Raw genomic sequence first — 27,984 nt, 5'->3', positions numbered from 1 at the left:
AGAGAGACAGAGAGAGAGAAGGGGGGAGGAGCTGGAAGCATCAACTCCCATATGTGCCTTGACCAGGCAAGCCCAGGGTTTTGAACCAGCGACCTCAGCATTTCCAGGTCAATGCTTTATTCACTGCGCCACCACAGGTCAGGCCAAACAATGAATTTAAATGAAAGAATGTGCAGCTCTGTTCAATCGTGAGGCATTTTGGGAATTTGGATATTATCAAATTCTTCCAGTTAGCCAAACTGTGAGATGAAGAGCACACAAGTCCTCCCCAGATGGATAAGACCACCCACGACTTCTCTCGACAACTGCAAGGCGGTACGCCTGCGGAATTAGAGGGAGGACCCCACGGACCAACCTCACTGCTGGACTAACTAACTGCAATTTGGGGGTTCCCAAAACTATTCTAAGAGCTGAAAGACCCCAAAAATGCAATGAAAACGATTATGCTTAGGGTTATAGTTTCTTACAGGGAGAGAATACAGAATCCAAATCAGCCAAAGGTATTCACAAATGAACATCTGAGAAGTTCCACGCCCCCAGTGTATTGCTGTCCTGGTGTTGGCGTGTGACAACACTCAGAGGTGCTGCCAACCAGGAGTCACCCCTGAGCCTCCATGTGCAGAGTTTTTATCGAGGCTTCATTTCATTGAGATGCTGGATTGACTGACTGATCACGTAGAGGAATTCGGTATCTAGGGCAACTGACAGCACATGACCCAGAGCCCCGACCACAAACTAAATCACAGGACGGGTTTTCCCAGAGCAGCCCACTCCCGCCATGTGGAAGACACTGCTCTCAGTTGTGACTTGGATACCTCCACAAAGTCAAGGCAAGGACCAGGACTCCTTCTGGGCAAAGCCAATTCTTCATAACATAGCAAGTATTTAGTTCTATGGTCAGGTAGGTAATTAACAGATTTAAAAAAAAAAACCGCAAAACCAAACAGTGCAAATGCTTAACACTCATTGCTTTTAAGACAAGGAAAGCGAAGCAGAAAACAGTTTTAGTGCCAAGTACCAACATGACCCAGCTCTAACAGACACGCGGGGAAGCAAATCCAAGTGAAAACTACGAAAATTAATTCACTAATAAGAAGGAAAATCAACACAATTGAACACATTTACAAATTTGTAAGTAAAATTTCAGATACACTTGTGAAAATTTTTAGATGTCAGAATTATACGACCGTTATTTTGCTCTCAATCTATGAATAATAAATATGGATTCTTTGTCATAAATTCCTTACCTTAATCACTGTAATTGTAGCAAAATAAATTTCCATTACTTTAATATTGATTTTTTTTTCTTGGAAATGCTGAAATAAGGAATATACCCAGATATAATTATTTTCACAAAGTCCAACTTATGGAATGGTTTATAGTATCCAATGTGTAGACACACACTCAGAATTCTAATCATATTATTTATTTTTGATCCTCTATTCGATCTTTTGCTTATGGGAGCAGTCAGAATAGTGACGCTGACAGACACGATAAAGATGTTCTAACCTGCTCATAACATTACATGAAAAGATTCAGGATTCCACAAAAACGCTGTCTCTGTTCCAAAGGACTTCTGGACTGTGACTGGGGAGGCTAATTGATGTGGGAGGGCACCCGAGTGGCCAGCTCTGACATCAGCTCCGGGATATAAGCGGCCTTGTGTTCCGACCGCAACAACCTGTGCTTCCCGATTCTGACCTGCGGCTGGGAACGCACACACTGTTCCAGGCGAGGTGTGGCTCAGCACCACCCGGTAATTCCCTGTAAAGGTCTCCCTGTCTTTCCACAGGGCAGATGAACAGTATGGCACAACTTTTTTTTGAATACAGTTTTAGTAAACAGCATTCATATATACGTACAGAGGACCGGAAACGTTGGAACTTCTATTTACAAAAGTACTTCTTGCCCTGGTCGATTGGCTCAGCGGTAGAGCATCGGCCTGGCGTGCGGGGGACCCGGGTTCGATTCCCGGCCAGGGCACATAGGAGAAGCGCCCATTTGCTTCTCCACCCCCCCCCCCTTCCTTCCTCTCTGTCTCTCTCTTCCCCTCCTGCAGCCAAGGCTCCATTGGAGCAAAGATGGCCCGGGCGCTGGGGATGGCTCCTTGGCCTTTGCCCCAGGTGCTAGAGTGGCTCTGGTCACGGCAAAGCGACGCCCCAGAGGGGCAGAGCATCACCCCCTGGTGGGCAGAGCGTCGCCCCTGGTGGGCGTGCTGGGTGGATCCCAGTCGGGCGCATGCGGGAGTCTGTCTGACTGTCTCTCCCCGTTTCCAGCTTCAGAAAAAAAAAAACCACAAAAAACTTCTCATCCAATTCAGGTAGGACAGCCTCCTGTTGTCTGGCTCTCTCTAGTTCCCTTCACAAGGTCAGTGCCCTGTGATGTTTACAGGGAACATTTTGTTTTAAAAGAATTCAATGCTGACCCTCTGGTCCAGTGTCCAGCACCCAGCTCTAGAGCTGCAATTCTCAGAGCTGCTCTCTGTCCTGATCCTCAAATCCCTCTGCTGACAGTCATGTCAACCCCACCTCTTAGAAGTGGACTCTGCCTCCCAGGGCCAACATCTGCTCCACGTTTTTCCTGAGCTCTGTCCCCTGCGTCCTGTCCCCACCCAGCCACTCCCAGTCAATTCTGTCGGCAGCTATGCTGGTGGAAGAACAAAACCTCACGCTGTCCACATGGCACACAGTTCCGCCCTCTCCTCCCCGAACGTGGCGTGGCCCCACCCTTGTCTCTCCAGCCTCGTTGCTCAGGTTCATAAGTTCAGCCTGAAGGTCCACAAGTGACTTCCTTAACTTGGCACAGCGCCATCTCCTCACCCCTCAAGCCTGTCAGCTCAGCACATTCTGATGGGTATGGTGAGAGAGCCTGTGTGCAGCTCCCTGCATGCTCGCCCTGCACCCAGTGCCTTCTCTATGACAGCAGTCCCAGGGATCATGACGATCTAGTGACAGATACCAGTCCCTGAGACTTCATCTCCCTGGTGGTGAGAACAGGAGTGACCTGGGCATCATCTCAGGCCCAATGCCTAGCTCTTCTGTGGTTGCCACTCAACACTTAATGGGATTAAAGAATAAACATGGATGAGTGCAGGAGTGTGCTGGTCAGTTTCCTAGGAGCAAGGACTGCTGAGGAATACAGTCACACTCTGCTGCCATCACTCTCGGTTACTGTGGTGTTCTGCACAGCACTCAAGGCAGGAAGGGGAACACCGTGAGCTCTCACAGCAAGGACGGTTGCTGAGGTCGCTGGAGCCCTGGCTGCGTGCACGCCTGAGCCAAGGGCCCCACCGCGCCCAATCCACTGGTGTTCACCGAGCTGACAACCCTCCCAAACGGCACCCCCATGTTGCATACATTAACCACACGCTCGAGATTAACTGCTCAGTGCCTGGTCCCTTTGCATGATTTCAAACTATTTCTATAGCTAACGAACTACAGTCTCACCATGGTGCCCACAAAACAACATAAGGGCAGAAAAACCAAACGTTAGCTCCATCACTAGAGGCCGTCCTCCTTCGAGTGGAAACAGAGTGGGCACAGGTTCCTCCTCATCTATTGGACATGGTCGCTGGTCAGATAGAATTTCGTCACCGCAGTTTGTCACTGTAAACTGAACATGGCCATTCTCAGTCACAGCCGAAGAAAGAAGTCCAAGGAAAACGTTAACAGCTCTCGCTACTTATAACTCTTTGAAAATGACACGGCTTCACCATCACTGACATGGTAGCCTTCAGTTATCTTCCTAATGCTACGCTATTTTGAGCTATTAAACGTCCATCCATTATCACAGCAGCACGCATTCTCAGAATCCACTCCCAATCCCATCACGCCCCGATTTGCCTGACATAATTTTCCTATCATTTCCATGCCTCATCAACACACATATTTCAAACAATGCACTTCATGATACATGCATTTTTAATATTTACTATTTTATCTGTGTAAACATTATAATCATGTCTCATTGTTTCACATATCCCCCCAAATTAAACTTTCAAGTGATTACACTATACGCCGCTGAGTTGATGTACTACCATTTGCTGCTCCACTGCCGTACGTATTACTGGATAATTTGGGCTGCTTGCAAAATTGTTTCCCTACTGGCGAGAAAGCTGGAACAAACACCATTCTTCATTTTAGACTCACTTCATTATTTCCAGAGTGAATAACTGTGCGTGGGTTATTATTTTGGAAACGATGAATATTTTCCTGTTTGTTGTTAAGACATCCTAATGCTACAGTTTATACTCGAACTATTTTTTTTCAATCTTATGCATTTGTTATTGATACTGTCTATAGTTTCTTTAAAACAATCATGTCAATAAATGTAAGGTATAAAAAGCTCTGCAACTTCAAAGGAGCAGAGGAAGCACAAATTGGAGAATAAACTAAACAGCGAGGAACCTCCCTAATGGAAGTTAGATGCGGAGGAGGTGGTGTTGGAAGTGAAAACAGTGCTCATATAATAAATCATTCACTGAATGCGGCCAACGAACCAGGTGCTACGAGTTAGGTTAAACCTGCTAGTTACTTTCTGTGGGCGTGAAAAGGATTATTTTCGATTCTATAGTCTAAATACTGATTAGAAAAGCTCTCTTAATTTTTTTCACCATGGCTTGAAACATCTTCCTGAGCATCATGGACAGTTTTAGTATTTTTTGTTGATTTCCATGAAATTTTACAGATACATTAGCCAATAATTTGCAAATAATGGTAGTTGGTTTTAGCTATTTATACATGTAAGACCGTTTTGCAACATATAGAAGCAAGACGGTCTTGCAAAATTCCTTAGAAGCAAAATTCTTAAGGAATCTTGAAGAACCCGGCTGAATGTTTAATAACTTCATGTCACTCGTGGACAACCAGACTGAGCGAAAAGGATACATCTCATTTGTGCCTCACAGAAACAGAGGAGGTCCCAGTGGCATCGTCACAAATGCCAAACAAGAAGGAAAAAGTCAGAAATGAACTCCTCTCAAAACTTCTAATATAAACACAGTACCTTTTATGTGCAGCATAAATCCTGAACTAAGCTCTCTCTGCTCACTAATCTTGCACTGATGTAAATGGGATCTGAACCACGAATCATAACTAGGAGAAAGTTTTACCTAAAAAAATCTCAAAATAAAAATATAGGCTACAACAAACATGGAACAAGAGAGTACATTGCGATGCAGAAAGATTTAGATTATTAAACATTCTACAAAGGGAAGATTAGTATTGCTATGAAATAAAGGGTTTTTTCAGATTCGCTCATAATGAATAAACTTCTAGAAATCAATTTGCCTGACTGACATCATAGGATTGCCTTGTCCACATTATAACTTTATATACAATGAAATTTACATAATGAAACAAACATTAGTCTCCAAACTATGCCCTGTAAGCATAGATTAAATATTGTTTGATATTATTAATGAAATTAGTGTTATTGCATCAAAAACTAGTATCCAAATACATGCTTAAAATGTGTAAAGTCACTCCAGAATAAAGTGACCAGTGAGGCAGTTGGCATGGAGGTGACTGAATCCATGCTACTTCTCGTGGACCTACTCGCCTCAACACAGAACTGGTCTGAAAATAAAAAAAATCTGAAGGTTTCAAGGGGTAAGTCTTAAACCACAACTGAATATAAATATTTTATCATCAATTAATGGCATAAAAATGCAGAATAATGCCTAATTTCAGTTGCTTCCTTAAATGTTTACCCTAAATTTTGTAAGGACTGTGATTCTACCCTATGGTCCAAGGCATTTTTAATTAGTTCTCTGCTAACCAAGTCCTGGTTACCCTCCCTGTGGTCTGATGAGCACCCACTCCAATGAAACGTACTGTTAACCCGACCAGTATACTTCTTGGTCGTGCGGAGCTACATGTGACTACCTGTGCTGTGTAATCTCTACATGTATTTTGTTTGGAAAACACTTTTTGGATTCTCTGCTATGAGAGTATTTTTCATAAAAGTGACATCAACAACAGACCATCCTTTCCTTTCCCTTGTAGCCTAAGACTTAGAGCTGTTTTGTCACCTTTACTTTATTCAGCTCAAAGTTATTTTCACAAATAATGTCAAATAACAAAGAAATTGGAGTTAAGGAAGACGATGAGTAACTCAAAAGGCCAGTCTGTCTTGCTGCATAGTAGCTACCATCTCCTGAGCTTATTATAAACCAATGCTGTCACTCGCCGGCCATTATTCAGATGATGAAAGTGAGCTTGGAGACAGGTAACAATGCTTATTGTCTATTGTGTTTAGGGTGCTGTGCAGTCCCTTAGTAAATACAGGCAATGAAGCGTGACCCCACCCTGATGTAAACAGGCATGTAACCAAGCAACATGAACGAGTGACATCGTTAGGCTGTTAGCTGGGAGGGGATCCTCCAAACTGTAAAAGATAAAGCCATCCTCTGGGGGGGGGGGGGAATCACAAAAATGGCACAAAGTATCGATAAACAACAGCGAACTTTTCTGAATTTCTGCCAATATTGCTGTTCCTTGTCATGAATCTAGCCCCAGAAGAGACCTAGGTGACAGCGGATGGTCTGGACAGTAACAGACACTGCAGGTGGCCTTCGCTACTTCACCACCCACAGCAGAAATCTGGAGGATACGTGACTATCTAGGCATTGGGCAGGGAAAGACCTGCAAAGCCAGGCGTGCCTGGCAAGGTCGAGGACCCACGGGAGACAGTGTGGCTGGAACAGGGTGAGTGAACGTGAGCAGATGACAGAGAGGAGGTAGATTGGAGTGGGGCAGAGGGATGCAGCTGGCCTTGTAGCCTGCTGGCAACAGGAAGAACCGTGGCTTCCTCACCCCCATCCCAACTTGACTGAAACATTTATATCATCGACAAAAATTATATATGTTTAAGGTGCAGAGTTGTTTGGATGCAAGTGTACACAATCACCACAATGAAACTAAGAAACAGATGTATCACCTCACAATTATCACTTGTTCTTTGTGTGTGTGTGTGTGGCGAGAGCACAAGAGGTCTACTCTCTTATCAAATTTCAAGTGAATGATACATTATTATCAACTATAGTCACCATGTCACATATTAGGTCCCTAGGACTTACACATCTTACAACTGGAAGTTTTGCCCCATGGCCAAATCTCCCTTCTCTCCCCACCCAGCCCCTGGTCACCACCATTCTCCTCCCTGTTTCTAGGAGTTTGACTTTTCTCTGATTCTGTATATAAGTGAGATCATGCAGTGATGTTCCTTCTGTATCTGACTTATTTCTCTTAGTATGGTTTTCCCAGATCATCCATATTATTACAAATGGCACAATTTCATCCTTTTTTAAGGCTGAATAATATTCCATTGTGTATGTCTGCTACCTCCTATTTGCCCTTTAACCTGACCATGGACATCTGGGTTGTTTCCACACCTTGACCACTGTGACACAGAGCCAGCAGTGGGACTGTCTGATGAGAACCTTGGCTTTGACTCCGAGCTGGATACTGCAGGGCTTTCAGGGGCAGGTATGAGGCTGTTTTTATAAGATCATGTTTGCAGCTCTGTATTCAGACTAGAGTGGGGGGAGGGAGGACCAGGAGCCACCTGGGGGGATAGGACAATCTGAGGTGGACATGACGGGAACTTTCAGTAGCATTGCTACAGTAGGAGGGCACCAAGTGGCTTCATTCTGAGTGTATTTTGGAGGCAGAGACAACCAATGTGGCTGTACCTTTAAGAATTCATTTATCAAATAAGTGGAAAAATGGAGTTGCTCTTTTTTGGAGAGAAAGACCAGTGGCTGAGTTTTCTTATGTAGGATCTGGCACCTGGGTGGAGAGGTCAAGTGGGAATCCTCATGGCCTCCCCACTCACTACTCCCAGCCCAGCCACCAGGGTTCTGTATTGTCCTTCCTTCTTTCTTTCCTTCCTCCCTACCTCTGTCCCTCTCCTTCCCCTTCCCTCCCTCCCCTCCCCTCCCCTCTCCCTCTCCCCCTCCCTCCCTCCCTCCCTCCCTCCCTCCCTCCCTCCCTCCCTCCCTCCCTCCCTCCCTCCTTCCTTCCTTCCTTCCTTCCTTCCTTCCTTCCTTCCTTCCTTCCTTCCTTCCTTCCCTTTCCTTCCTAGTGAGAGGAGGGGAGACAGTGAGGCAGACTTTCACATGCACCCCAACTGGGACCTACCCATCACCCCCTACCCGCCCCCCGCCCCCCCCCCCCGTCTTGGGCCAACACTTGTGTACCGAGCTAATTTTAGCGCCTCAAGCTAATGCTCTCAGACCAACTGACCCACTGGCTATAGGAAGGGAAGAGGGAGAGAAGTAGGAGAGGGAGTGGGAGAGAAGCAGATGGTCACTTCTGTGTGCCCTGACCAGGAATCGAACCCAGGACATCCATATGCCAGGATGATGCTCTACCCACAGAGCCACCTGTCAGGGCCTGTATCTGATCTTTCCATGCTGACAACAGACGTCTGTCTGCCTGGTGACTGTGACACTTGGGTCTTTTCCCTATGTCAACCACGGGGCTTGGTGGGTGTCAAACCTGGACCCTAGGGTTGTTTCTATTATGTCAGTGGACAGTAGAGTTGACACAGAGGAGTGTGCAACACAGGAAGGGAAATTTTACAATAAAGAGAAATGAAAGAAATGAATAAAGTTTGATCCACGGGGGGACCTTTAACAGAAAATGAGAATCAAATTGGCATGAAAACTCAAAAGATCATATGCTACCGGATAGAAGAATCAAAGGGTTCAATTTTTTTTAAGTTCAATGTTGACCAATTGTTTGAAAAGTTTAGTCACAAATCCACATTATGGAAACGTAATTGAGGGTGAAAGCCTCTACCATCTTTTTCAATAAGCATCTCTATCTAAATCAATCAATCTCTCTCTGTGTCTTATAAAAAACCTCTTATTTCCATCTAGCCAAAACAAAAACAACCCAAAACAAATCAAAAACCAAAATTGGGTCACCTGGTATTCGTGAGGCTCAGCTACGCGACACTGCACCTTCAGTGCCAGTCTAGCCAGTGTTGAGGAGGCCCAATCTGGACATTCTGTTCCTAACTAACAGGGATCGTGATTCTTTAGTATAATTGAGTATGTGGGGGCTCATAAGTGACAACGGTCACATTTAAGAACAAATAGTTTTGTAATAAATGAAGAGACGAGAATTAGGTGAAGAAAAAGGAACCAAATGATTTCCGTACCATTTTGATTTTCCTGTAGGGGTAGGGAAGTAAACAATGAAATATTTTTCTCACTTAGAGTGGGGGAGGGGTTGCTCCTCTGGACTAACTGGGAAGCCACTTTCCTGTGCTTCCTAGGATGCAGCGTGACCTCCTCAAGCTTGCTATCTAGCTCCAGTGCGAAGCCCTGGCCTTCCTTGGTTCCCATTGATATTAACAGCTTGTCAGTAGTCGGATAAAACCTGTTTTGAAGATTTTTCTGCACTAAAAGAACTACAGGTGCTGGAGACAGTTTTTCCACTTATTCTCGGCTTCAAGAAGAATTCAGTCACTGTTTCATTCTTTTACATATAGGAAAATACAGGGTGCTGACATACATTCTGCACAAGGTTGGCCCATGCTGGTTTCCTTCATACCACATAATAATGAAGTAGTCCATGCTTTTATCTTGTGCCCAAAAGAACCCTGAGAATATTCACCTGAACAGTCTTGTCAGCTCAGCCCCAAAAGCAGCCTCAGGTGGCAGGGACTCAGCGGAGAGTCTTCAGGGACCGCTCTTCAAGTTGCCTCTAAAGCAAGGACAAAGCTGCTTCTGTTGTCACTGTGGTGTTTCTCTGTCCCTGAGTGTTGTGTTTGATTCTTGCTCCCATGCTTTAGGTTGTGTGCTCTCCCCACAGATTATGAAGGAAGGCTGCCAGAAGACTGGAAGTTCTTTGTAGATAAGGATAGACTACTATTTATCTACAATTATACTATAATATGTAACTTATTTGTAGTCCCAGGTAGAAATACACACTCAAATGCACCCATTTTGCACTTGATGTAAATAGGAGGCTTGACTAAATCTAATCCCTATGAGGACACTCACTAACAAGAATTATGCTGCAGCTCCTGCTACAAAGAAAGGTCCCCCCTTTTTTTCTGCATGCAAGGCAGACAGAGAGATACAGAGAGAGAGAAAGAGAGGGAGGAAGGGAGAGAGAGAGATGAGAAGCATCAGCTTATTGTTGCATCACTTTAGCTGTTTATTAATTGCTTCTCATATGTGCCTTAGCTGGGGGGCTCCAGCCAAGCCAGTGACCCCTTGCTCAAGCCAGCGACCATGTGCTCAAGCCAGTGACAGTGAGGTCACGTCTATCCCACACTCAAGCTGGTAACCCTGCTCTCAAGCTGGCAACCTCGTGATTTCAAACCTGGGACCTCAGCATCAGAAAGGATCTTTCTAATAAGAAAAAAAAATATTGCCTGATAATAACTTTTACTTATAAAGGCATTTTATTTATTGTACCTAAAAATCATACATACAGAATTTAAGTAAACAATACTCATGGGAGTCAATTGGGCAAAGAATAACTACCTAGCTGAGTGGAATACTTTCAGGAGTGTCATACTGGTCAGTTCCTGCTGCATGAACAGGAGACTGGCTATAGTTGCATTAAATGGCCATGACCCTGAGCTGCAAATCATCGGCTTGAGTCCGGTGGAGTCTAAAGAACCAACCCTGCTCTGAGGAAGTTTCCACTCCAGTTGACAGACACATCACAGTGAGAAGTAACTCAGAGAAGACAGGAATTACAAACATGCTGACTGCATGCAGAGAATAAATATGAAAGTCACTGGGAGATGTGGGGGTGAAGGACAGCAGGCGGAGGCCGGGGCACGGGGAAGACCTGAAGAGGGAAGCTGGGATCAAGTCAAGAAGCTTTAGAACTAGAGTGACAGCAAAACTGAAGTGAAACGAGCATGGAGAGGATCAGGGTTGTGAGATACCAGGGTTTTAATTCGTGTCGCAAGTTCACAGTAAAGAAAAATAGAAAACCAAGCTATGTTAACAAGAGGGACAGTGGTGGGATTCAGCCGGTTCACACCAGCTCTGCCAAACCGACAGCTAATTTTTTGTTGAGTGTGGTGAACTGGTTGTTAAAATGGCACTTGTGATCAAGGTTCTCTCTAACGTGGGTGCCTGGACAGCCGCCCAACACGGAAATCACAAATTTACATTCCTTTCTCTTTTTTTAAAAAAAACTTTTTAAGACTGTATTTATTAATTTTAGAGAGAACAGAGAGAGAAAAAGAAGAGGGGAACAGGAAGCATCAACTCCCCTATGTGCCTTGACTGGGCCAACCCACAGTTTTGAACAGGTGACCTCAGCGTTCCAGGTCAAAGGTTTATCCACTGTGCCACCACAGGTCAGGCCATTTCTTACTCTTTTTTAATGTTCATCTGCGCAACAGTGTATTCTAAGCACTCATGAAAATGTTCATTCTGTCCATGGTGAAAAAAGTTGCAAGTGAGGATGCTAATCAAGAAGCAGTATAGAAATACCTTAAATAATAGTTTTATTGTTTTTTGTCAGGTATTATTTAATATTTTTTCATTAACATTTTAAAAGTCTTTCTTATAACCTAGTTTTGTGTACCTCTTTTATTTTTCTGATTTAAGTATTAAATGCATAAAATAACAAACTACTTTTCAGTATACCCTTTTTTTTTATATTTTACTTTAAAAAAAAAATTATTGTGTTTACATAGATTCTAATGTCACCCGTGTTCCCCAGTACATCCCCCCTGTCTCCTTCCCCATAACGCCCTCCCCCCTTCCCTCCTGGATTTGCTTTTCTGCTCTCATCCCATCCTATCAGCCTATCACCCCCTTTCCCTCTGTCCGCTTTCCTTCTGGATCCTTTGATCCTGCCTCTGTCTCTATTCCGCTCCTCAGTTCACATTGTTCATTGGATTCCTCAGATGAGTGAGGTAATATGATATTTTTCTTTCTCTGCCTGGCTTATTTTACTTAAGATAATAGTTTTCAATTCCATCCATGTTGTCGCAAAAAATAATATTTCCTTCCTTTTCATGGTCCCATAGTATTCCACTGTATATATGTACCAGACTTTTTAATCCACTCATCCATTGACAGACACTTGGGCTGTTTCCAGATCTTGGCTATTGTAAAATGCTGCCATAAACATGGGGGTGCATTTCTCCTTTTCAAACTGTGCTATAATATTCTTGGGGTATATTCCTAAAAGTGGGATGGCTGGGTCAAAAGGCAGTTCGATTTTTAATTTTTTGAGGAATTTCCATACTGTTTTCCACAGTGGCTGCACCAGTCTGCATTCCCACCAGCAGTGCAGGAGGGTTCCCTTTTCTCCACATCCTCACCAGCACTTACTCTGCGTTGTTTTGTTGATGAGCGCCACTCTGACAGGTATAAGGTGATATCTCATTGTGGTTTTAATTTGCACTTCTCTAATGATTAGTGATGTTGAGCATTTCTTCATATGTCTATTGGCCATCTGTATGTCCTCTCTGGAGAAGTGTCTATTCATCTCTTTGGCCTATTTTTTGTTTTTTTGTTTGTTTTGTTTTTTTGTGTTTTTCTGAAGTTGGAAATGGGGAGGCAGTCAGACAGACTCCCGCATGTGCCCGACCAGGATCCACCCGGCATGCCCACCAGGGGGCAATGCTCTGCCCATCTGAGGCCTTGCTCGGCTGCAACCAGGGTCATTCTAGCTCCTGAGGCAGAGGCCATGGAGCCATCCTCAGTGCCAGGGCCAACTTTTGCTCCAATGGAGCCTTGGCTGCGGGAGGGGAAGAGAGAGACAGAGAGGAAGGAGAAGGAGAGGGATGGAGAAGCAGATGGGCGCTTCTCCTGTGTGCCCTGGCCGGGAATCAAACCCGGGACTCCTGCACGCCAGGCCAACGCTCTACCACTGAGCCAATCGGCCAAGGCCTGGCCTATTTTTTGATTGGACTGTTTACCTTCTGGTGTTGAGTTTTACAAGTTCTTTATAAATTTTGGTTATTAACCCCTTAACAGACATACTGTCGAGTATGTTCTTCCATTGTGTGGTTTGCCTTTTTATTTTGTTCATATTGTCTTTAGCTGTGCAAAAGCTTTTTAGTTTGATATAGTCCCATTTGTTTATCCTGTCCTTTATTTCCCTTGCACGTGGAGATAAATCAGAAAATATATTGCTGCGAGTAAATGTCGGAGAGCTTACTGCCTATGTTTTCCTCTAGGATGATTATGGTTTCATGACTTAACATTTAAGTCTTTTATCCATTTTGAATTTATTTTTGTGAATGGTGTGAGCTGGTGGCCTAGTTTCATTTTTTTGCAGGTAGCTGACCAATTTTCCCAACACCATTTGTTAAAGAGAGTGTCTTTACTCCATTGTATGCTATCACCACCCTTGTCAAATGTCAATTGTTCATAAAGGTGAGGGTTTATGGGTTCTCTGTTCTGTTCCATTGATCTATATGCCTGTTCTTATGCCTGTACCAAGCTGTTTTGAGTACAATGGCCTTGTGGTATAACTTGATGTCCGGAAGTGTGATACCAGGCCCTTTATTCTTCTTTTTCAAGATTGCTGAGGCTATTCATGTTCTTTTTGGTTCCATATGAATTTTTGGAATATTTGTTCTATATCTTTGAAGTAAGTCCTTGGTATTTTAATAGGAGTTGCATTGAATTTATAAATTGCTTTGGGTAATATGGACATTTTAATGATGTTTATTCTTCTTAGCCATGAAAATGGTATATGCTTCCACTTGTTTGTATCTTCCTTGATTTCTTTTATCAATGTTTTGTAATTATCTGAGTACAAGTTTTTAACCTCCTTGGTTAAATTAACTCCTAGGTATTTTATTATTTTTGTTGCAATAGTGAAGGAGATTGTTTTCTTAATTTCTCTTTCAGACAGATCATTGTTGCTATATAAAAGTGCCTGTAATTTCTGAGTATTAATTTTATATCCTGCCACCTTGCTGAATTCATTTATCAGGCCCACTAATTTTTTGACTGCGACTATAGGGTTTTCTATATACAGTATCATATCATCGGCAAATAATGATAGTTTTACTTCTTCTTTTCCAATTTGGATGCTTTTTATTTCTTCTTCTTGTCTGACTGCTGTGGCTAGGACTTACAGGACTATGTTGAATAATAGTGGTGAAAGGAGGCACCCCTGCCTTGTTCCTGATCTTAAGGGGATTGCTTTTAATTTTTGCCCATTGAGTATGATGTTGGCTGTGGGTTTGTCATAGATGACCTTTATCATGTTGAGGTATGTTCCCTGTATTCCCACTTTGCTGAGAGTTTTGATCATAAATGGGTGCTGGATTTTATTGAATGCTTTTTCTGCTTCTATTGATGTTATCAGGTGGTTTTTTCCTTCCTTTTGTTTATGTGATGAATCATATTGATTGATTTGCAAAGACTGTACCAGCCTTGCCACCCCAGAATAAATCCCACTTGATCATGGTGTATGATTTTTTTCATGTATTGCTGGATCCAGTTTGCTTATAGTTTGTTGAGAATTTTAGCATCTAAATTCTTCAGGAATATTGGCCTATAGTTTTCTTTCTTTGTGTTGTCTTTGCCTGGTTTTGGAATCAGAATTATGCTCGCCTCATAAAAGAAGCTTAGAAATTTTCCCTCCTCTTGAATTTTTAAAAATAGCTTCAGAAGGATGGGAGTTAGTTCTTCTTTGAATGTTTGGTAGAATTCTCCTGTGAAGCCACCTGGCCCAGGACTTTTGTTTGTTGGGAGTTTTTTGATAACTGTTTCGATCTCCTTTGTTGTATTGGTCTATTTAGGTTTTATGATTCTTCCAGATTGATTTTTGAAAGATTACATTTTTCGAGAAATTTGTCCATTTCACCTAAATTTTAGTGTAATTTTTTGGCATACAGTTCTTCATAGTATTTTCTTACAATCCTTTGTATTTCTGCTATGTCTGTTGTAACTTCTCCACCCTCATTTCTAATTTTATTTGAGACCTTTCTCCTTTTTTCTTGGTGAGTCTGGCTAAGCGTTCATCAATCTTGTTTACTTATTCAGAGAACTAGCTCTTGGTTTCAATGATCCTCTGTATTGTTTTTTTAGTCTTTATGTCATTTATTTCTGCTCTGATCTTTATTATTTTTTTCCTTCTACTTCCTCTAGACTTTACTTGTTCTTTTTCTAGTTCTTTTAGTTGCAGGATTAAGTTGTTTTTTATAGCTTTTTCTAGCTTCTTAAGGTATTCCTGTAATGCTATGAACTTCCCTCTCAGGACTGCTTTTGCTGTGTCCCACAGATTCTGAGTTGTTGTATGCTCATTTTCATTTGTTTCAAGGAAGTTTTTATTTCTTCCCTGATCACATTGATGACCTAGTCATTTAATAACATGCTGTTTAGCTTCCAAGTGTTTGAGTGTTTTTCAGTTTTCCTATTGTAGTTGATTTCTAGTTTCATGCCATTGTGGTCAGAGAAGTAGCTTGATATGGTTTCAATCTTCTTAAATTTGTTAAGACTCATTTTATGCCCTAATATGTGGTCTATCTTGGAGAATGTACCATGAGCACTTGAAAAGAATGTATATTCTGCTGCTTTAGGGTGGAAAATGTATATTCTGCTGCTTTAGGTGGAAAGTTCTGAAGATATCTATTAAATCCAGTTGATCTAGTGTATCCCTTAATTCTATTGTTTCTTTATTAATTTTCTTTCTTGAGGATCTATCCATTGATGTTAGTGGGGTATTGAAATCCCCTACTATTACAGTATTGCTGTTGATCTCTCCCTTTATGTAAACAATCACAATCTGCTGTATATATTTAGGTGCTCCTATATTAGGTGCATAGATATTTATAATGGTTATCTCTTCCTGTTGGATTGCTCCCTTTATCATTATGTAGTGACCTTCTTTATCCCTTACTATAGTCTTTGTTTTAGAGTCTATATTGTCAGATTTAAATATTTCTACCCCAGCCTTTTTATTTTCATTTTCATAAAATATTTTTTTCATTGTTTTACTTTTAGTCTATGTGTATATTTTGTTTTGAGGTGCGTCTCCTGTAGACAGCACATGTACAGGTCCTGTTTTCTTATCCATTCAGCTACCCTATGTCTTTTGATTGGAGCATATAATCCATTTGCATTTAAGGTTATTATTGATATGTAGTTGTTTATTGCCATTTTATTCTTTAAAGTTATATTCCTCTTTTACTATATTCTTTTCTTCCTTTGTTCTGTTTACAATAGGTCCCTTAACATTTCTTGCAGCATTGGTTTGGTTGTAATGAATTCCTTGTGTTGTTTTTTTTTTTGGTCTGGGAAGCTTTTTATTTCTCCTTCAATTTTAAACAATAGCCTTGCTAAATAAGAAGTCTTGGTTGTAGGCTCTTGTTCTGCATTACTTTGAATATGTCTTGCCATTCCCTTCTGGCCTCAAGTGTTTCTGTTGAGAAGTCAGATGTCATCCTTATGTGGGCTCCTTTGTAGGTGATAGCCTTTTTTTCTCTAGCAGCTTTTAATATTTTCTCTTTATTTCTTAGCTTTGGTATTTTAATTATGATGTGTGTTGCTGTATATTTTGGGGAGTTTCTCTTTAATGGAATTCTTTGTGCTTCTTGAAATTGTGTGACTTTTTCCTGAAACAATTTAGGGAAGTTTTCAGCTATGATTTCATTGAACAAGGTCTCTAACCCTTGTTCTTTCTCATCTTCTTCAGGAACCCCTATGATGTGGATGTTGTTTCTCTTTAGGTTGTCACAGAGCTCTCTTAGAGTTTCCTCAGATTTTTTTCAGTCTCTTTTGTTTTTTCTGCTCCGCTTGCATGATTTCACTTATCTTGTCCTCTAAGTCACTGATTTCATCCCCTGCTTCATCGAGACTGCTTTTAAGTCCTTCCAGTGTAGTCTTAATTTCTAATATTGTGTTTGTCATTTCTGTCTGCTTCTTTATGATTTCCGTGTCCTTTTTGATGCTTTCAATTTCTTTACTGAAGTGTTCATTAAGTCCATCCATTGTAGATTTGAGATCTTTAAGTATCCTAAAAATCATATTTTACACTCTGCATCCAGTAATTTGATTACTTCCAATACATCCAAGATTTTATCAGAGGATTTATCTTGTTGAAGCATATGACTTATGCTTCTCTGCCTACCCATTATTCTCTATGACTTGTAGGCTTCTTATAGCTGTGATCTCCTTACCTAGTAGAGCCTCTTTGAAGTCTTTATTTGTTTGTTTTCTTCTCAGTTTTCTTAACTCAGTGGTAGTCTTGTTTACTCATCTCAGGAGGGAGGGGGCTTATTTGAAGCTGTATCCAGGAATGTGGTGGGTATAACCTGAGACTCTGAAGGCCTGATCTGCCAGCTTCTCTCCCTGCATGGGGTGCTTTCTCCATTTCAGGAGAGAGGTGTATCTCGGATTTCCATGGAGACCTGAGTTACTGCCCCTCCTCCCCACTTCCTGTTTTCAGCTCTGTCTTGTTGCTCTAATTGGAGCTGGAGAGCTTTCTGGAGGTGGGTCACCTGGGACCACTTTAGGTTTGTGCTTTGTTGAGGGTTCAACCCCTCCCCCAGGTATGGCCTCCTCTGCACTGGATAAGTCAGCTTCTCAGGTCATCCCATGCATTCCTCTGCCCATCATGGTCTGTCTCTCTCTCCCCACTTTCCTTCTGGAAGACAAGCCAACCCTCTCAGCACAACTCATTCCCAGGTCTCCCGGCAAGTAGCTGTGAGTGATATTTTCTGCTCTTCTCCTTGTAATGAGAGCTCTTCTGGGCTCTCAGTCTCACCCCACTTTCACTCCTGGAAGCAGGGGCGCCCCCCACCCCATGGCTCGGAGCTCCCTACCAGGCTCAGTGTGGCAGCTTCTTTGCTCCTTAGTTTTTGAGACCTGTTCTTTTAATCCAAAATTGGTTTTTCACACTGATTGTTCCTAAATTAATTTGTAATCCAGTTTGGTGGTGTGAGCTGGGAGTCTGTGCATCTGCCTACTCCGCTGCCATCTTGGTCTCCCTTTTTCTTTTTATCCTTAAAGCGGTCATTATGGCAGAGAAACAGCTGTTAAATTATTTGAATCCCACCACTGATGAGGAATATCAAATAGTGGGTGATCCAAAAATACACTTGAAGGGACCGTGAATATGGAGCAAATGATGAAAACTATGGTGGCATCTGTTGAAGGCAACACAGAAAGGCAGGTGAGAACAGGAGATGGGCTGTGCTCCAGGCAGGAAGACCAGGTTTGGGGGAAGGACACTGACTAGAGGTGAAGGTCATTTAGCCTATGTGGGTACCAAGAGAGCAGTCAGACCAGAAGTCACTGACAAAGGGGCCTGGTCATGGGCAGGCTTTCCTGTCCTCCCGTCGACAAGTTACCCCTGTGTGACACGCTCACCCATGCACCCACGTTGAAAACCAGAATGTCAGCTCCAAGGACTCATGTCTAGCTTGTTCTGTTTGGCACTACATTGCCAGAGCCTAAAACTGCATCAGGCACAAAGAGGTCAATACGTATTTCCTTCATATTTGTTATTTAGAAATAGACTTTGTAGTTTCCCTGTCTTTGGAAACTTTCCCTAACTCTCTCAAGTAGTAAACTGTAGTGTGAAAATACAGATGTTGGAATCATGTAGACCTGCTGTTCAAGTACTTACTGAACACTAACTTACTGAACACTAACAGACCTTGTCACTTGGATCGACTACTTAAATTTTCTGATTCTCAATTTTCTCATGTGTAACACAGAGACCAGTATCCATCTTGTAGTTTTATTACAAGGTTTAGAGATTGTTGAAGTTTAGTGCCCAGAGTATATCCAGGTACGTATTATCAGAGTCACAGTACCTGTGAACTAAGAGCAGGTATCACACAACCATGCTCTCTGCACTGTGATCAAATCTTACATATTTCTGAGTTACATCATTTACAGCTTTGCAGAACTACAATGAACACATGTAGACTATGTTCTCTTCCTCAATACACTACCTTCTTAGTACACCAAATACCAACTTCTATAATGTGCCTAGGAAATTGCTCTATCGAAATTCAGCATATCCTTCCTCTCAGTCAAGTTCAACCAGATGTCAATAGTTTCCCTTCAAGTGAATGCTGTACCTTTACTCCTGATCATACAAGGACCTACGGTCACATTTGTCTTCACTCCTGGAGCACAACTCTAAAAAGACAGAGGCCAAGCCCTAGACTCACAACCTTGGTGCCCAGTAAACTCCCTGCACAGGCTGACTCCTCATGTGAAAGGGGAGATGAGCACAAACATGCTGAGATAACGTAACACAAATTCACAGGGCAAGTGGACATCAAAAAAATGAAATGTTGACCAGAAGCTATCTTCAACAGAACTTATTCTTAGAAAGAAAGCCGAGATCAGTGAAAAAAGAAATTAAACTCAGGGAGACTTCAGAAACTCTTCCCTGTAGAGAGTTTTGACAAAGATGGCCAAGGAAACAGGACTGTTTCCTTGGAGGAGCATCAGAACACTAGTGATGTTTATATGCCTGTTTTGATATTGAAAGTAGTGGCTACTGCATCTGCTGCAGAGGTGATCTGGGTACTTGCCAATCATTCCCGACCCCAGGGACCAGGGATGACCACAGCACCACACCTTGTCAGCCAAGCACCCACATGAAGCTCCCACAATGCGCAGAGCAGAAAGTTGGTAAAAAGAGCATCAGACATGAAGAGACAGGTCCCCTCTGAGATTGGGAATCCAATTAGACAGACGAACAGGGACAATAAAAAGACTCAATGAACCCAGTCTCCGTTATACATCCTATTCTCAAATAAGGTGGACACACTTTGGTAACATCACTGTGATATCAAGGGATACAAATCAGCCAAAATAGTGAAAGCAGAATCTATCCTTCATTCGTCATCTGGTGACTTGTAGAATAAACAAAAAAATCTCACAAGCTTTTTTGTACGTCAATCCTTGCATCTTAATTTATTAGTCTGCTTAAAGTGAGTGGGAGATATCTGAATAAGCACCGCAAGGCATTTATAAACTTCAGAATGCTACTTTTATTTTTGTTTATTTTTTGGTTGTTTGTTTTTTTTAGCAAGGGCATCAATTTCTCCTGGAAAGCATAGTGCTCAAGTGCATATTCTAGCAAAACCAAATCTCATTATCCAGGAAAGGAAGTGGAGTAGTCCTTTGTCTATAAGACTTATATAAAATCCATATTTTTAAAGTATAGCCTCTGGTAGACAGGAAATGCTCTACAAATAAGACAATATGTCCCTGTTTATTGATTTGTGTCTATCCAAAGTGAGGGCACATTATTTTATTTTTAAATGAATGCCTCCGGTAAAACTGTGGCTCTTTTAATACTCTAATGCCAACATAAAACATATTTTTCATTCATCTTTAAGGTCAGTTTACAAATATTGAGGGAGAAGAATACTTTTCATTATTATTCTATATTCACTTTTCAATCTTATATGACTTACTTTAACACACTGCTTATTAGTGTGATTGAGTACCCAAAGGCATCAGAAAGCACATTTAGCAAAAACCAGTTTGAGCTTGTAACCTTTTGAAAAATAGTATGAATGAGGTTGATACAGATACCTGACTCAAGAGCACAGTTGCATCATATGTAAAATCAAAATGGCGATCTCACAGAGGACATTTAACTCAAAGGCCACCAGCAGACCCCAAACAAGATGGCTGGCACTCCTCCCTCCTAGACACAGTGCTTCCATGGTCATGTGAAATTACAGGGATCCTGTCAAGATGCACCCTGGGAGACACTACCATCCCAAGCACCTCGTCTCCATTAGCTCCTGTTCATGGTGTAAATTAGGCTTATTTACCTGTTCCTGACACATGACATGTCCCACCCCTCCCGTACAGCTCCTGAAGACACAAATGCATCCTGCAGAATCGCACGGTTCAGTGTCTTCTGTGAGACATTGAAGCCCGTGTGTGCATTTACTTTTCTAAAATACATTTTTGAACCTTCTGACTGTGAGAGGCCTGGGACAGTGGTGTCCGCATGAACAAGAACTGGTTTTCTAAAGCAATCCTATGGACCCTTGGTCTGCTGTTTAAGTAAAAAAATCCAGCTCCTACCTTGAACACAAACATCTCCCGGCGGAGAATGGCCAGTGTGTTGAAGTTGCCATCACAGATGTTGGGTCTGGCCCCGGGGTAAGAGGGTCTGCCCGTGGGCGGCCGAGGTGGCTTGGGCCTGTCGTTCTTCCGGGGGTCGGCCGGGGGGACGGAGCGGTGTGGGGGCACCGTGGGCAGAGGTCTGGTTGGCGGTGGGGTCTTGTCAGGTGGACCTTTGGGAGACATGAGGACAGCACTTGGCTCACCTAAAGCTGGAGCAGATCTGGAAAACGTGCTACGAGAGAACAGCCAGGCCTCAGCCGGGAGCTCGCGCTAAGAGGTCTTTACGATCACGTGTTCTCTGAAAAAAGACAAACTGTCTGATTCGACAAACCATGGGCAAGTCTCTCAGAAACTGCTTGTCATGCCTGATCCTGAATCCTAGTAACTAGGCTTTCTTTTGTTAATTTTTAATGACAGTTTTTATAGCTTCACCAGCCTCCATTGGAAAAGCTGCTTTCAAAACTCCTTTGGAAGAAGGCAGTGCATAAATAATAAATAAATGAAAATGAACACTGGAACCATGCACGTGAGTGCCGCTGCAGTGGACCCTGGCTTTGGAGGGACCGTGCTTCTATGTAAATATTTCTAAAAGATAAACATCAATGAATCAAAGTTTATTTAACCCAGTGTCCCCAATTATATTTTATAACCTTTTCCTGACTTTCATCTTTTTCCTTCTCACGAAACGTTTTGATGAATGGCTAGGAGAGAGTTCCATGTGAACACAGAATCTAAGCTCCTACTGATTCACATGCCACTAGGAAAATATTCATGTAAAGATTATTTGTAAAGAGAAGGTTCTCAATCAAGCCAGGGTTTACACATGGAATTTGGTACAGATGGGAAGCACCACTCCTCAAGCGATGTGTGTTTTTAAAAAAGAAACACAAGACCTGTTTGCACTTCATATTTAGAGATGGAAGGAGCATTCCTTGGTAGACCCTCAGTCTAGACTGCTGATTCAGGTCATGGGGAGGGACCGCCTGTCAGTCAACCACTGGAAACTCCTCCCGATGGCTCTTCAGCTGTGAGTGCAGAAATGTCTTTGCTGAGTCTCCCCAGAATCAAGAGCAATGCAAAAGTGGACCTGTTTTGTTTTTTTTTCTCTCTTAAATCTTTTTAACCCGGTGAGAGAAGGCTCACTGCTGAGAATACTGAAATTGAAAAACTAATGAATGCACAAAAAAGTTTAAGTGTTATAACTGTGCTATTTAAAAATGCAAACAACATCTTCTGAATATTGCATATTAACATCCAGATAGCAAGTATTCTAAAAGTCAAAGCTGCACATTGTTAGTAAAGCACAGTCTCTCTATGTAAATGATAAATGTCAAGTACTTAACAACCACGTAGGAAACAAAGGTCTTTCTAAAGGTCGTGGTTCTATTGAGGGAGTTAGGATTATCATCAACATGTATAATAGCCTTTCTCTTTTTGTCTTAATTTGCATTCACTGACTGAACCCCATACATAAAATTGATTGTACTGTACTGGAAATTTACTTTGAATTATATGTTAGTCAACTTAGCCATTTGTTAACTTTCACTCCCACGTTTGTTAACTTTCACTGTTCTGAAGTAATTTCATTATATCCATAGCACTAGGGTATTATCTGCAATTCTAAAAATGACCTAAGAAATACCTAACATCAACCTTCCTAACTTGAGAGACAACCAAAGTGAATTTGTACCAAAGTTTCAGTCTCTTGAATGAAATTCTTACATCTTTCACTGTTTTTATTGGTTATATTTATTATATAATTTTTTTACCTGATTCAAACACTAAAGTTTACCAGTGCTTTACTACAACTAGAGGTTTTAAAGAAACCCAATTAAAAAAAAAATTCTTATCAATATTTAAGAATGTCCCATAAATCTGCATATTCAGGTTATCTTGAACGACTGCCAATAAAACTTAATTGATTGAAGACCTTTGCCAATAGGCTAGCTAGACCTTTCTCCCTGCCCAGGGTTTCTCTCTCACATATACTTAGAGCACCTATTTCAAAGCTACAGTTGCAGCAGGATCTCTGGATTCCTGCGGGGCTCAGCAGACAGAAGCGAGGGGGCCTACCATAGATCTTCTGGATGCCCTGCAGGTCGTCACTGGGGAGCTGGAAGTTGTCTGTCTCCATGTACTGGTAGAATGGGGCCATGATGGCGGTGGGGTCGTTGGAGTGCTCCAAGCCCAGCGCATGGCCCAGCTCGTGAACTGCTACGAGAAACAAGTCGTTCCCTGTACAATGAGAAGACAAGACAGGCTGTAAGGAACATCCAGTGTGGAGTTGAGACAATTTGGTGTTACCAATATTTTACCTGAGAGAAATGTGGGCTGGGGGGGGGGGGCTTGACTTCAACTACCAGTATGGTTTTATCCTTGGGGTTCCTACCGGCAAACCCAATAGGCTGTTTTAAAAAGGGGGGAGGAGGCAGGAAAGTAGTGATTATGAAGTCCCAGAAATTCAGAAACTGAAAGGGACAACTGAGGGATAAAAGCTGAAGATCGAATAGCAGCACCAGAAATTGCTACTAATGCTGTAGAAACATCCTCCCCAACATAAAGCGTGTCATGTAAAACACCTCACTGCTGTAACAATCATACCGGACATGATTCTAACACTCAGGAAACAACAGAGGGCAGGGACGACCCCTACTTTAATGCAGGTGAGTAAATGGAGTCGTACAGGTGACATTGTATCAAGACAGCACGTCTTTGTATGTGCAGAGCTGCTACTAGAACTCAGGTAATATTCATTTATTTTTCCTACTTATATTATTTTTTAAAAATTAAAAACAATTCTATTCAAGTTGACATACACTATAATATTAGTTTCAGGTGTACAACATAGTGACAGACATTTATAACTTATGCAGTGATCACCACAGTAAACCTAGAAAGCAGCTGGTACCATACATAGCGACTATGATATCACTGGCTATATTCCCTATGAGAACTCACATTTTTTTTATATGAAGGCTTTTATTTTCCTTACTAATCTACAACGTAGAAATATAGCTGTGTAAGCCAGCAGTCATAGGAAGTAACTAATTTTTTTTTTCTGTAAATATCAACTCTAATCAACTTATAGGTCAAATGAACAAAAATATAATTTATCTTAGAATGGCTGCTTCTCACTAAAAATTTACAATAGCTCAAGTCTCCCCCTGTGATAAATCTGCACAGGAACATATATTTAAGTGCAAACTCTCAGCAACACTTGCTCTGACTCCATTTAGTCAAATCCCTGTCCATGGCCTCCACATGCTGCCTACTCCTGGGTCATCAGAACTGACCCACGAGCAACAGGCCAGCCTGTTTGTGCATGCTCAAAATTCAACGGGGCCACGTGAGCATCCAACAACTGTGCTGTCACACGTTTGGCAGCTAAGTTTCTCAGTGAAAAGTGCAACGTGCGTGAATATAAATGTAACATTTTACTTGTATGACTTAACTCCACAAATTTCATGAGGATCATTTTTTAGGGAAATTCCTCTATAACCATTTTTATAATGCACTGTGATGGGCTAGTTTAATTCTCATTGTTTTTATACAAAGCCAGGTATATATGCAACATTTTTCATTCAGGACTATTTCTTCACAGAGGAGTGGATGAAACCTTGGGGCTAGTTCCCATGATATTAACACACAGACGAGCCATTCAGACACATCAGGGCCCACATGACTCTCAAAGAATAACTGATTAAATACCAGCATGAAACAAGTTAGAGGTGCTGAAAAGGAAAACAAGGAGTAAACATTTCCCATCTCAAAGAGCTTATCTTCTTTTCCTCTTACCAAATTACTTGAACGTAAAAATCAAAACAACAAAAAACAAATATCCTCTGTATTAATTTTAATACCAAAATATGGACTACCTTTATGGAAAGTTTACTAACTCTGCTCGGGGCATTTTGACTCTTTGACCTGCATTTCCTTATTTAATTTTCACAACAATCCTATGAGTCAGTCAGTCACTATTACTACATACATTTTTAAAGGCACAGAGACCTGAACTACCAGTGCACAAAATCACACAGTGAGCCAGGAACGGCTGGAACTCAAACCCCTCTCAGCCTGGTTCCATGGTCATCCTTTCAGTTACTACAGTGAATCACAACGCAACTACACAAGTATTATGATGCACACGGGTTCTACAATGTAGCTGTGTGTGAAAGTCCCACTCACTGCATGGTCCACGTTCACCTACTATGTGCAGACCCTGGTCTAAGCTCTGGTGACACAGTACAGAAGAAATCATGCCGATAATCCCTGGCCTCATAGCACTTACACTCTAACTGGGGACACTGAAAAGCAGCAAGACAGAAAAGTAAAGCACACAGGATGTCACACAGCGATCAGTCGTAAGGAGAAATGAAGTGGAGAAAGGGTGAGGTCAGAGAGGAAATGGAGCTGGGAAGATGCGTGAACTTAAGACATTAGTGATGGATGGGTCGCTTCTGACCGAAGTGGGGTCATGGGCAGCTTCTGAGCAGAGCAGGGACACCCTCTGACTGACATCTGCCAGGACTCTGGGGATTACTCTCGAGAGCTGGGGGCAGAGGGCGAGGAAGCGGCATGCGTCACCATCTGCAGTTAGGGCCAAGACGCCAGTGACCTGGACTGAGGCAGGAATGATGGAGGCAGGGAGAAGCAGTGAAACTCTCGCTGGACTGAGAAAGGAGGATGGGGCTTCTTAAAGGACAAGCTGCAAGGTGTGAGGAACGAAAAGATCAAGGATAAAACCACGTTTTCTGACCCTAGCAGCTGGAAGAATGAGTGCCAATCCCTGAAATGGAGAAAGCCCTAGGACAAACTGTTGTTTGTTTTTTGTTTGTTTTTGGTGGAGGTAAGAGGTGGGTAGCATTACTAGAAGCTTATTCTTTGAGCATTGAGTTAGAGATGCCTTTTAAACACTCTACTGGGGGTTCAAGTCCACCTATTAATTCCACATGTGCACGTGTAGGCTGGAGGTATACATTCGAGATGGAGAGCACAGACAGGACAAGCTGAACAGTCAGGAGAATGTACGGTTCCATCACCCAACAGGAAGGAGGTGGCAACTAAGAGCAGAGGGACTCTGGTCGGTGGCAGAAGTCCTGGAGGATGATTAAGAAAGACTCTGCTGAAGGCTTTAATTTGCTTAGTGAAACAGAGAATTCATCGGCTGAGAAGTGACTATGGAGGGAATAGGAGAGAGAAGAGTCTGAAATATCTGAGCAGGGGCAATGCACAGGGAATGCAGTGGGGTCACACAGAACAACTGTCAGCAGTGCTCATGGTCATGATGGAGAGGGAGAAGGTGTCCCTGTAGGAAGGTCTTTCTTCTCCAGCCTTATTCAGTGGTGTGCATGCAGCGCTGATGACTTCACCACGGTCGGTATCAAGGTGACTAAGAAAAGCAGAGAAACGAAGGTGCTGTGGGTATACGTAAGGGAGTGATTTGACTGGCCATGGCATTATGTATAAGGAAGGAAGCAATAATATTATGGGATGAAAAAGGAGTGTGACAAGATGATAAAATCAATTTAAGATTGACTTATGTCCTGGTATGGCCAAAGAGTATTTGGAGTCATGGTGTTAAGTGGAGTGAGCTGGAGAGACCCTCAGCGGTAGTCACCCTCGATATTCGAAACTGAGATCTGTTAGAGCAATGTCAAGTGTCTGACCATGGAGGTGAGTCTCTGGGTTAGGATGGAATATCAACTCACTGAGAAGGAGATCCAATAACTGAGTGACCAGCACACTGGAAAAGTTATCTACGTGCCTGTTGAGATCACTAAGACTTAAATAAGAGTCGTGTTGAAAGGAGTGGGGTCAAACCAGGAGAAAACTACACCAAGCAATAGAGAGAATGACATGAAGGTCATCAGTGACTGTAGCAAGGATACAGTGGATAGATCGGTCTCACAAAATTGGAGTCTAAGCTCAGAGTCTCTAAGGAGGAGTGTAGAAAAGTGACCCCGAAATAGCATTACAAAGTAAACAGGAAAGCGTGCCTCATGGCACCAGCCTGTGGTAGAGGAATACAGAAGAGAAAACAGCCGCCATGTTGAAGGCATGTCAGGGAGACATTACAATCAATGGAGAGACTGATTTTAGTGACAAAAGAGAACCTAAAGGGAACATTCTCAAAATCAGTTATTATGAAGGGGATTTTGTTGTTGATGGATTTGGAACTTCTCTGGAGAAAACTGTTTCAGCAGACAGAGAAGAGAGGAAATGAAGACAAGAGATGGCAACTCATAAAATAGTTAGAGGTGCAGGGTAGATATGCCCTGTGCTTCTTGGGGTGACCAGTTAGACCACATGATCCCAACATTCCATGTAGGGTAGATTATTATTGCCTAAAGAATACCCTTAAAGCACTTAAAGAACTTGATGTCAGGTTGTTTTTTTCACTGCCTGCAAGATAATCCCACATTCTTCAGCCAGATAACCAAGACTCCACCCTACCTTTCCAACACTGCCCTCCGTTTCCTTCCCGGTGTGACCCGCTGTCCAGTCACAGAACTATACGTTGCTCAGGCATTACGGTGTCTGGTGAGCTGTCTTCCTCCTGAAATAGCCCTCCCTTCCTGGTGCGCTGGGTGTCAATGGAGCAGACGATGGGACTGTGTCAATGTCATGGTCTTTATGAATGTTCCCATAGGGTGCTGTGACAACATGCTCCCTTTAGGCCCCAGAGCTCCTTGGGCTGCCCCTCAGCGTGACACTCAGTAGCACTGAGTGTCACCATCTGTTGGAAAATCTTCCCAATATATTTTGAATTCTTTAAAGATTGAAACTTCTCATTATTATCTCAAGAAAGCGTGCTCAGTTCAAAGATATTGCCCGGCACAGAGTGGATGATTAATCTTTCAATGAGCTGAATGAATACATCCATTTCCAGGGAGCGAAGTACTAAAGGGTAGTAAAGGATAAAA

At 42.4% G+C, this 27,984-nt stretch overlaps 1 protein-coding gene across 2 annotated transcripts in view; it reads right to left on the bottom strand.

The window, feature by feature from the left end:
• MMP16 (matrix metallopeptidase 16) overlaps positions 1 to 27,984 on the bottom strand; it is a 224,109-nt gene that overhangs the window by 45,643 nt on the left and 150,482 nt on the right. For both annotated transcript variants that reach the window (XM_066378776.1, XM_066378777.1), the window contains 2 exons: positions 23,135 to 23,296; positions 21,020 to 21,231 (listed from right to left, as the gene is read on the bottom strand). In XM_066378776.1, coding sequence (XP_066234873.1) covers positions 21,020 to 21,231; positions 23,135 to 23,296 — 374 coding nt within the window. The remainder of the gene's footprint in view (positions 1 to 21,019; positions 21,232 to 23,134; positions 23,297 to 27,984) is intronic.

Source organism: Saccopteryx leptura, chromosome 3 (assembly GCF_036850995.1).
Source record: "Saccopteryx leptura isolate mSacLep1 chromosome 3, mSacLep1_pri_phased_curated, whole genome shotgun sequence".
Taxonomy (NCBI): domain Eukaryota; kingdom Metazoa; phylum Chordata; class Mammalia; order Chiroptera; family Emballonuridae; genus Saccopteryx; species Saccopteryx leptura.
Note: the sequence above shows the minus strand (reverse complement) of the source record. Positions and strands in the feature narration are given on the sequence as shown.